Source organism: Hippocampus comes, unplaced genomic scaffold, assembly GCF_001891065.2.
Source record: "Hippocampus comes isolate QL1 unplaced genomic scaffold, H_comes_QL1_v1.1 scaffold20, whole genome shotgun sequence".
Classification (NCBI taxonomy): domain Eukaryota; kingdom Metazoa; phylum Chordata; class Actinopteri; order Syngnathiformes; family Syngnathidae; genus Hippocampus; species Hippocampus comes.
Window position 1 is genome coordinate 1,041,117 of NW_017805462.1, and position 11,940 is coordinate 1,053,056.

Genomic DNA, 11,940 nt, shown 5'->3' on the forward strand with positions numbered 1-11,940 from the left:
TTGTGTGTGTGTGTGTGTGTGTTCGACAGGCTTGGACTGTGGGAATTTTCCAAGGTGCCACCAACGGGTGAATTGCTGGTGTCTGATGTCATCAAAGTGGGCCAAACGTGGCTTTTGAGTAGTGCTTTTCCACCTGGAGTGCAGGCCGCCCTGTACTGGTCGCCAGGCAATGGTAAATGGGCTGTCACTTATTTCGCGGTTTTCTACCTCGGGGTACTCAAAGCACTTTATACTTTTAACGTCATTCACCTACTGATGATGCAGCATCCGGAGCAACTGGGGGGAGTATTTTGCTCAAGGACCCTTCGGCATGGTCGCAATGGCCAGGGATTGAATCACCAACCTCTAGGTTGGGAAAGGACCGCGAGCCATGCATTTCGACAAACAATGGATTGGTCACCAGTCAACCACAGGGCACGTCATGACAAACTATGGCTTGATGGAAAATATAAAGGCATTCCAACGTCCAACGTGTCAGGCAGACGCACTGAGCACTGGCCCAACGTGCTCCATAGCTTTGCACTCATATAAACTGCCGTCGTCACAAACATTCCTCGGTTCGTCCAAAGCAGAAAAAACGCTCAAGTGGCACTAACTGGCAAGCTGTCAATCCCTTTTTTACAAGCGCCGCTGAAGCCAACACATGAACGGACCGAGAGTCCTGACGGGAGCACACACAAAAACACACGCACTCACAAAGCCACACACACACACGCACGCACGCACGCACACACACACACACACACACACACACACACACACACACACAGATGTTGGCAGGGCCTGAAGCTAGGCATCTGTCGCTGGTCGTCAGTGAGCACATTCTTGTTTGACAAACACACACACTCAGAGTACAAAAATATACAAAATCATGCCTTAGCACCCGCCTCCTTACACACACACACACACACACGCACACACACACATTCTTTGTCTTTCATACAAAAACAGAAAGCAGCCGTCTTCCTCACTGTAGCGTTAACACTACATTTGAAGTTAGTGTGTGTGTGTGTGTGTGTGTGTGTGTGTGTGTGTGCGTGTGTGTGTGCGCAAGAGCATGAATGTGTACGCGTCGATATTCATGAATGCGCATGTGCATAACTCTGCGCGTGTGTCTAATCAAGCAACCTTTGTTGCTAATCAAACAGTCGGCGTCTGTTTCACGCGAGCGCCAATCACATGGCGGCGGCTCGTCGGGCCCGAAGGCGGTCATACGGCCGTGGACTGTTCGCCAACGGCAAAGAGAGCAACTGGAACTTGCGCTTTCACACATGACATGCATGTGATCTGTGTGCGCTAGCTTTTGCGTGCGATAGCTTTCGCGCATGAAGCTGTGTGAACGTGTGACATACAGCAAAATATATCACAAAATACTTGCAACAAGGGAGTCAATGACTTAATACATTTACAATCCGTATACAATTGAAGGTTATTCCAATTATTTAGCTCAGAATACGATGAAATGTAGCCACGTGAAAACGTATACATTTATATGTCAAGAGATTTATACGTTGATTTGTATGTACATGGGTAATGGATGGATCGATGGATGGATGGATCGTATATATTTATAAGTGTGGCGACTTCCAAAACTTGTTGAGACGGGACTAGCTTAGTTTGTGACTGTTTTTCCTCGTCCTCCTCGTGACATTTTTTTTCTGCTTGTCTTTTATCAAATGCGGGAAATGTTTTGCTGGCAAATGAGAAAAAAAAAAAACGTCGGCGAGAAAAAAAAGATGAGGCGCCTCAAATTGTCTACAAAGAGGACATTGATTGCACAAGTCACGCGGCCTTCTCGCGCGGTATCTCGCTAGTGGCAACGGCCGTTCGCCGCCCATCCGCGCTCGTTTACTCGAGCGTCAAAGAATGTCACATTATCATCATTGTCATGCTAATTGCCACGAGCCAACTTGAGGAGCTCGTGTGGAAGTTGAAAACCAGGCGGGCCTTCTTTATCAGCAGCCATCGAGACCCCGTCCAAAGTGACATGTTTGTGGTTTGGCTTGTCTTGCGGCGGCGGCCGACTTCATCGCGTCGGAGTGAGTTGGCGATTGTGAACGTTAGCACGTTTAATCTGCTGGGTAAATGCCAAAGCGGAACGGCCAAGCAACTGGGTCAACGAGTCCGCCGCTCATCCCCGCGCATCAGTCTTGCCTTGGAAAAAAAAAAAATTAAAAATCAGCTCAATGCTCAGTACTCCGAGAGAAAGTAACGTTGGTACTTTATGGATTACTTGGTTCTTCTGAAAAGATCCCTTTCGACAAGACGTTGATGTAAACAGTTTTTTAAATCTTTTTTTTTTTTTTTTTTTTTTACATGATTTTAAAATGTTTGTTTGCTTTTAAAAAGTTACATTTGTCCATCGTCAAAGTGTCTCTCACACACACACACGCACACACACACACACACGCACACACACGCACACACACACGAAATAAATGTCATTTGAGCATCATGAGCCAAAACTAAAGCTTTGAGAGGACTTTGGCTGAGATTTATTTTAGAGAGGATCAACCATTTACAAAATCATAAATAATAACTCTGGCCTTAATGTGATCCTCTTGATGTGCGAAGCAGTTGGTGTCTTTTCTTTTTGCGAGAATGAGGCGATTGGATTAATTGATTCCGGTTTATTGGTTACGTTGTACGTGACTTTGAGCGCTGACGATCGTAGTCGTGCATTTGAGACACGAATCTGCTTGCCAAACGTTGGACTTTTGATCTTTTCTGAACTCTTTCCTGCTGGCTTGTCATCATCGAGCAAACAATTTTCGATTGGTGGTGCATATGTTTGCGGTTACATTAGTAGTCATATCGTGTAATATGAAAAAATATGATTTAACACACACACACACACGCACACACACACACACACACACACACACACACACACACACACACACACACACACACACATATGCAAGGATCCATTCCACAAAAAAATAAAACATTCTAAATAAGCAAGGGAGTGATTAAAAAAAAAAAAAAAGAAAGGGTGATTCAGCGGGAGATCGGGTAAGAACTAAAACGGAAATAAGCGGGGATCGGGTACACTGGCGGAGAGGTTGCCTTGGCCAGCACATAGCGCCCCCACAGAGAAAAGTCTAGCTCTGTCACTGATCAGCTAAAGAAAATAAATGCAAATATCTGGGGAATTAGGTCAAAAAAATGCAGAGGATCGGCTGCAAAAAAATAAATAAATAAATAAAAATATGTGGTTAAATAGAGAACCAGAATAAACGGGGGATGGGGTCCGAAAAAGTGACAATATGTGGCCACAGGGATCCAAATAATGTTATTAAGCGAGGGATGGGATACAAAAAAAGCAAACATACAGGTGATTGGGTAAAAGGGAAAAAATTTGAGAAACTGCGACAAAGAATCGAAAATTGAATTTTTGTGATTAGTATTTATTTGAAGGCTCTATGGATGTCCACAAACATGAGAAGATGATGGTGATGATGATGATGATGCAGATGGTAGTCGTGACTTCTATGTAGCCGGGAAAATCCCCCTGCGCTTCTTTTTGGGAATCTCTCATGCACGCACGCCCGCGCACGCGGGACAATTTATTAAACCCAGAAATAGATTTCTAGAGGGTGGGGGCGAGGCATGAGATACTTTGTTTTGTTTGTGAGCACAACCGAGCAACACACGAAAAAAGAAACGCCAGATGCCGCACAGAGCATCATGGGAACACGGACATGGGGAGAAGAAAGGTGGCGGAGGATGAGGAGAAGAAGAAGAAGACAAAGAAAAAGAAGAGAGAAGAGGAAAAAGAACCAGAAGAAGAAGAGAATAAGGTGAAAGAGGAAAAAGAGGGGGACAGAAGAAGAGAATAAAGTGAAAAGAGGAAAATGAAGGGGAGGTAGGAGAAGAAGAAGAGTATAAGGTGGAAGGAGAAAAACAAGAAGGGAAGAAGGAGGGGAGAGAGAAAAAAAGAGATGAGCTGGAGGAGTAACAAAAAGAAAAGGCTGATGGCAGACCGTGAAGAGGATTAGGAAGGAGGAGACGGCAAAGAAGAGTAGGAATCAGAAGGATGAAAATAATTGGTTGGTGGAAGAGCAAAGGGAGAGGGTGGAGAGAAAAAAAAGAGGAGGAAGAGAAGGAGAACAAGAAGAAGAAACTGTGAAGAGCCAAAGGGGAGTGTCAAAAAAGCGAAGAAGAGCAGGGCGATAAAGTGAGACAGAGGAAAAAAGAAAAGGAGCAGAAGGGGAAGAAGAAGGAGAACAGGAGGAGTTGGAGTAACAAAATAAAAAGTAGAAGAGGAAGCTTTGCTTTGGTGCCCTTCCCAATTACCCAGCAGTAAAGTCAAGCCACTTGGGCCCACTTGCTCGGCAAAGTGCAGGGGACCGAGTAGCGCTCCACCTGCACCCAAAGGAGACGCCCGACTGCTCCTCATGTCAGCCGACTTGTTCCAACGAGATGACAATTTGCATCAGATCGCCATGCTCTCTATGTGTGCGTGTGCGTGTGTGTGTGTGTGTGTGTGTGTGTGTGTGTGTGTGTGTGTGTGTGTGTGTGCGCGCACGTTTGTGCACACACACATCCATCCAACCGTCCATTTTCCAATCTGCTTATCCTCACGAGGGTCGCGGCCGTGCTGGAGCCTATCCCAGCTGTCCTCAGGCAGTAGGCGGAGGACACCCTGAACCGGTTGCCAGCCAATCGCAGGGCACACAGTGACGAACAAACATCCGCGCCACACCCACACCGAGGGACAATTTAGAGTGTTTCATTAAAATGGCATGCATGTTTTTGGAATGTGGGAGGAAACCAGAGTACCCAGAGAAAACCCACACAGGCCTGAGGAGAATATGCAAACTCCACAGAGGAAGGCCGGAGCAGGGATCGAACCCACGACCTCTGCACTGTAAGGCGGACGTTTTCTTTTTTTCCCCATGTGTTTAGCTATGTGTTTGTTTTTTTGACCCACATTACTTCTATGTTTTTCAACCCAAATGTACAGTATTGCATGTTTAATCCACATTTCTTTCTTTTGTTTTTTTTTAATCCCAAAGTTAAATTTGTTTTCCTTCAATTTACCCTTGTCCACTTTGTCTTTCCATCGCCGTTTTTTTATTTTTTTGTTTTGGGCACCACGTGGCACTCTTCCGTCACATGAACCCCGGTGATGTTCCTGCACCGCATCCAGGGAGGATGAGGGAATTCTCGGGAAGGTTCCAAGGACCAAGACACACATGGAATTGATCAGCGGCGGCGAACGAGCGGCTCGTCATCTTCCCATTCCGACCTACTGCCACAGGCGCCAAAATGCTTCGATCATGTGCTGACACGGCACGCTTACCAAAGACTAGCGAAAGGCTTCGTAAACTTGACGTCTCAAGACGCTGTGGATAACTCGATCATCTGTCGATGTGTGTGCTCATTTTGCGGTTTGGGCAAAATACAATGACAATCTGATCAAAGGACGCCATTTAAGGGGATTAAAGGCTCTAAAGCCCCACTTGACCCCCACGGGCACCCCCTCCTTAACCTGTGGTTGTCTCCATGGCGGCGGCATGTCCATGAAAACCGATCAAATTGAGGATTAAGGGCCAAAATCAATTGAGAGCTGGTGGCAGGACGGCAAGGGGGCGGGGGGGGCTTGAGTGAACACAAACGTAAAGACCATCGCAACACAATCACACCCAATGAAGCCCCCCCCCCAACAAATCCCACCTCAAAATCTCCTTGCGGCGCCCCCTCTCAGCTCGACAAGTGAGCCAGCAGGAAAAGTGCTCCAGACATTTCGTGATGCAATCCGACACGGATGCGTACCCGCGCACACACACACGCACACACACACACACACACACACACACACACACACACACACACACACACACACACACACACACTCACGAGTGCAATCTAACATGCAAATACCCGCATCCGACAAACACACAAACATGAACACACACATTCACACAGACACACACACACACACACCCTCCTCCCATGGTGCTTTCCACCTGCTCCAAAGATGACATCACCTCCGGGACAAAAGCAACATGGCAGACAAAAACACGTTTTCACACAGTGCTGAGGAGCGGCAAAGGGACGACACCACATTTGGGTTAGCGAGTGAGTGAGTGGAACATTGTGAACACATGGTGCGTGCGTGTATTGTGTGTGTGTGTGGGTAATTCATGTTTGCTTATGTGTGCAGGTGTGTGTATGTGTGTGTGTGTGTGTGTGTGTGTGTCTCTCTCGACAGGTATACTGTATTTGTTTATCTTTGTGTGTGTTGAGTGTTTGAGTGTGTGTAAATGTTAATTTCTTTGTTTTTGTGTGTGTACTATGCCTGTTTGTTTGATTGTGTGTAGTAGTGTTTGTGTCAGATTTTTTTGTCTGTTTGTGAATGTGTGTGTGGGGGGGTGCATCTTATCTCATCTGTGTGTGTGTGTGTGTGTGTGTGTGTGTGTGTGTGTGTGTGTGTGTGTATAATTGTTTATCTGTTTGTGTGTGTTTGTTTGCACAAGGGTATGTGTGTGTCACATTGTGAAGACATGACGATGAAGTTGACAAAGATGAGGCAGTGGATAAATGGATAAAAGCAGCCTTAGGACCAATAACAAAAACCAAGATGTTGAAGCGACCCCACGTGGGCATTTGATGCGTGTAAACGCCAAAAGAAGGTGAAAGTGCACGTGAGGCAGGCGGCCAAATAACGCAGCGAATCGCACATTTACACCAAAAGTTGGGACGTGTGAGCGGACACCATTAGGGGGGGAACAGAAAGCTTACAGGTCTGGTGTTCATTCAAATATCCATCCTGAGCACATTAGTGCAGCACTAACAGCAGCCGTTCTACGCAGATCATAAAGAAAACATCACAGTGAGTTCAGTTATATTTTCTGATTTCGTGTTGCCGAATTGTTTCTGTTCAACATGTCATGCGAAGGGTTCTAGCACTGCACTACAGATGCTAATTCGCATTAGCATGAAGCCAGCGGGGCCTTCAGGCAGTTTGGCTGTTCCACACAAAGTGGAGCTCTGTTTGGGTTCTGTTTAGTTTGTCGGTAAACTTCAGCTGGGTGTGGCATTAAACAGCTTGTAGCCTCTTATTGACCCAAGTACTGGATCAGTCTGGGTTCTTTTTTGTTTTTATCATTCTTATTGTTTTTATAATTATAGCGTGACAAAAATCAGTACTAACATAGTCTCATCAAAGCGTTTCCCTTGATCGACATCATAAACCCATGACAGAAGAATTAGTTACTATTAGCATTTTGAACATAGGAGCCCCATAAAACTGTCACCAGGTTACACACAACCACAAGTAGACCCGATCCAATGCCCCGAAATCATATGTCGAACCAAGCCGAACTCACAGAACAACTTGTAGAACCAACCCAATGACACAGAACCACATATAGAAGCAACTTATTGACCCTGAACCCGTGGCTAAAAAGCAAAGCATTTACAGAGGCTCAACTTGTGATGATTTGAACAATCTCACGTTCAACACCGTCTCTGAGCAATTAATCAATTATCAAAATAGCTGTTGATGGTTCATTCAATAGTTGCACTTCAAGTGAAATGATCCCAAATTTTGTTCATTCTCAGTTAAATCCACACTCGTATACAACGTGAATCTCCAGTAACTTTAGAAAGCAAAAATAATCAGCAATCCCGCGATATGGCGGGGAAAAAACTGATTTGTTGTTGGTTTCAAAATCCGCAATACAGTGAGACAGTGAAAAGTGAACCGCTAATGATGTAAAAGCGTCTTTGACGAGTACATTTTTGCTGCTGTTGTTTTGGCCCCTGTGCTGACAGTAAAGTTGTTGTGCTGCAGCTGGACGCAAGAGACCATCTTCGTTCAGGAAAAGGAATAATAATAATAATAATAATAATAACAATAATCATAAGTTTAACTTTTCCTCGGTTCAACTCTGGAACAGCTAGTCCGACACCTCAGCACACAGCGAAGTGCCAACGAGCCGAGCCGAATGGAGTGGCAAGGCCGAACGGAACCAGCAAACGGTGTCACTTACCTTCGGATAACTCCAACTCCAGCTCGGCCAGTTTGGCCCGAACCTCCATGGGTATCGGCACCAGCGGGTCCCCGTCCGCCATTCCGCCGTCGTCAGGCGCCTTCACTGTCCTTTATTTCTCGCGTCTTCTTTTTTCCTTTCTCCACTCTTCGTCAAATTCTCTTGAAAATATCCAGAAAAAACGAGTCGGAACCTCTCCGTGTTTCAGTCAGCGCGGATTTGCTCCAGGCGTCAAGTTCGCCGACATGAGGCAGTTGCTTCCGGTGGCGTGACTGCCAAAATAATAGAAGCATTAACAACTACTGATGTTCAGCAGTGGTTTTATTTTGGAAGAAAGCTCCTGCATTTTCCGGCCTTGATCTCCTAACCACTGCTAACCTTGTGCATCAAAATGACGATTTTTTTTCCTCCCTATAATGCTTTATTTTACATCTACATACTTTGTCATAGCTAAATTACATTTAGGTGTAACATAATACGAGTAGAAATGGTGAAAACATACTTGTAAAATTCTTTCAATGGGCGATTTACGAAAAAAGCACAATTTCAGTGTTTTGAAAGTGTGCGGTTGCAGTTTACAGGATGTTGTTGAGAGCACATGTTGAAAACGTCCTGTTCAGTCTCTGGCGCCCCCTGCTGGGTGGCAAAACTAACAGCGCTGGCAGTGCCGTATCTGGGGTGGTCACAGTTGGGAGTACAGTACATGGTTAATGGCAGGGATGGGCACTTCACCCTGTTTTCACAACCACACCTCGGCACAATTTAGAGTGTTCCATTAACCTGCCATACATATTTCTGGAATGTAGGAGGAAACCGGAGTAAACCCACGGAGTCACGGGGAGAACATGCAAACTCCATACAATAAGGCAGAAGCCAGAATCAAACCCTGCACCTCTGCACTGTGGGGCGGACGTGCTAGCCAGTTCCATTAACCTGCCATGCATGTTTTTGGAATGTGGGAGGAAATCGGAGGACCCAGAGAAAACCCACTCATTATAATCCTTTTCAACATCAAACACTATACTGTAATTGTATTAATGAATCACAAAAACTGTCATTGGAATAAATGAATGCCTGTAAATCAGCCTCATATGAACATTTTCATTCTGGGAAAAAGAACATTCCTTATTTGTCATGGATGAGGTAAGAAAAATAAAATAAAAGACAGAGTCCCGCATTTCCTCAACAGTGCCTAAATGTTTATTTTCCAGTAAGCTACATTTATTTCCTCCAAATAAGACAAGTTGAACATCCTGTCACAAGAGTAACATAAATTATCTCCAAGCCAACCACGCGCTTGATTCCAGTCTCACAAAAGAAAAAAAAACAGCAAAAAACAAGGTCAAATGGTCCAAAAAAAAAAATAGACAAAGAAAAAAAGATGGTTAAAGGTGTCTTTAGGCGAGCCCTGACGCAGAATCCACGATTGTCCACAGCTGTTAGCGTAGCAAGTAGGTTAGCGCTAATGAGTGAAACCACAGTGAGTAGATAGAACTTGAATCTTTTGCATTCATTGGGTTTTACAAGAAAGACACCAATTCTGATGTTTTTCTCAGTTGTGCTCCATTAAGGAGAGAACGGCATGGTCAAAACAAGCCAACAAGGACAGAGGTGACCAATATGAACGGTCACCCAAGGGGAGGTGGGGCATCGCCCAAGTGAGATGATGGCGACCATCTTTCCGGAAGGGCGGCTCTGTTTGTTTGCACACACGTGCGCGTTCACAGTTCAGAGTCCAAAGGAAATCAGGCCAGTGATGATGGGGAAAACGCCCAAACCGAAGGCTATGTACACACTAGTTGCGCACTAACTACACGCTAGCCACAGACTAGCGCCCTCTTGCAGTCTGTTTTTTTTTTGTTTTATTAAGAAACATCCGTACTTTTCACTCACATGAAGAGGTTTAAACAAGACAAAAAAGTTTTGACGTTCTTACAAATGTTGAGACAGGATCAACATTTCAAGGGCCAAACCTAGCCGCAAGCTAACAAGCGGGTGGCTAACGAGAAGTATGCACCGGTTAGCCTGTGCTTCAAATGTGCTTTACGTGTTACAACCTCAGCAGTGTACACAAAATCAGACGCCCCAAAAAAACAAAACAAAACAAAAAAAAAAAACAACAGGATGATGATTAGAGTAGCCAAGACGATGTTGCAGAAATCAAATGGTGTTGCCGATGTGTGTAGTTTAGCTTAGCTCCAAGACCAGAGTTGGTACAATTGAGAAAAATGCTCATCAAAATAAACACAAAATGTTAGTCAGTGTTCTGATAAATGCACATTTAACACAATTTTTCTTTCTGCTGATCTAATCTAAGATGAACACATCAATGGGAGTTCGGTGGGAATCTCCCACACTCTTGAAAGTTTCCCCAAAAGAAAAAAAAATAGTTGAGGAAGTTTGTGGTCTTTTTGCGTTGAGTGTTTTCTTTGTTACTCTTTTTGTGGTGAATCACCGGCGTGTAAACGAGAAGGAAAAAAAAAAACGTCAATGGAATGAAAACAAACAAAAAAATTACAGTTTGTCAAAGTTCACACAAAACAAATCGAATTAGAAAAGAAAAAGTTCAGAAAAGCACAATATTAAGTTTTTTTTGTTGTTTTAATCCTACATCCAGCTCGTTAGCGACATTAATAGATTTTTTTTAGGTACCTCCTATTTTTTTTAATCTTTGTATTTACAACTGTACAAGCAAAGCACACACCTCAAAGTGCATAATATTTAATACAGTATCGACTCTGTTTGCATTTACACGGTTTCACTTTTGCCCGCCCAAAACAACCTGAATCGAAACTACTTTTTTTTTTTTTTGTACAATAGGGGCAAAGAGAAACAAAAGACGCCAATAGATTTATTTGCACTCTGCCTTAGGTCACCATATATTCTCTCTTCTTTAGTAGCGGGGGGAGGGACAAACACTACACTCTATGCTTGTCTGGTATAAAAGTTAAGGCAAAGTCACTTTTCAAGTTCAAATAAAATTCAAGTTTCTCAAACACCGGATGCGAATCTTTTGCGTGGAGACAACGCTCCTCTGCTGCTGTTCCTGGTTTCGCACTTGCTTCAAAAAAACCCGAACAGCACAGCTCCTGAAATGAGCATTTTCTCTTGGCAACCACAAAGAAGGGAAAAAAAAAAGCCATCCGTGTGCATCTCAGTCCTAAAGAAAGTAAAGGGGGGGAAAAAAAAAACGTTTCCCTTCTCTTGCTGGGAGTAACTCAATTGCTTCAGGCGGAAGGAAGACGCGTTTCTGGAGTTTGGACTCAGACTCGCTTGCTCATTATTTACAGTTGGAGCTAACATGCTGCTAAAGGGCGCTCCATGTCCTCTGGGGGGCACTTTTTCCTTCTACTGATACGCCATTAAAACAAACAAACAAACCAAAAAAAAAAACAAAAAAAAAAACGTATCCTTCAATGTCATATAGTGCCATCTAACTTCAACGCAAAAGCACAGCAGTCATCATACCGCCATAGGAGGGACCAGGGGGCAGGGGTGGGGATGGAGAGTTTGTCCCAAGCTCCTGAGGAAACCGAGCGACAGCGTGCTGTTTCGTCAAGTTGCGCACGCGACTTTTGTTCTCGCCTCCTGCACCTTTTGTCAAGCGCAAACGCAAAGAATTCACACCCATGTCTTCCCAAGCTCACAAATCCAACGAAATGAATGGCACCCGTGTGTTTTGTAAAACGCAAGCACAACTTTGTAAATTGTGTAACCCAAGACTTTCATAACTCAAGCACAAATTACCTACGCTTTCCATCAAGTGTGAAAACGAAGAACTAAGTCACACCCTTGTATTCAGAAACTCGTATGACTTAAGCGGGAGCCACAAAATAGCGCGACTTACTATCATTTGGTAAGCAGCATCCACATCTTGTGACGCTCACGTGTGACTTAGTAAATTGCACAACCGTGTTTGGTGAAGTACGAGACCGAT

General features: G+C 44.4%; 1 protein-coding gene across 1 annotated transcript in view; it reads right to left on the minus strand.

Moving 5' to 3' along the window:
- The window catches only part of dip2cb (disco-interacting protein 2 homolog Cb), a 43,122-nt gene extending 34,872 nt beyond the window's left edge, over positions 1-8,250 (minus strand). The window contains exon 1 of the mRNA XM_019875036.1: positions 8,004-8,250. Coding sequence (XP_019730595.1) covers positions 8,004-8,085 — 82 coding nt within the window. The 5' untranslated portion in view covers positions 8,086-8,250. The remainder of the gene's footprint in view (positions 1-8,003) is intronic.
- Positions 8,251-11,940: the final 3,690 nt, after the last annotated feature.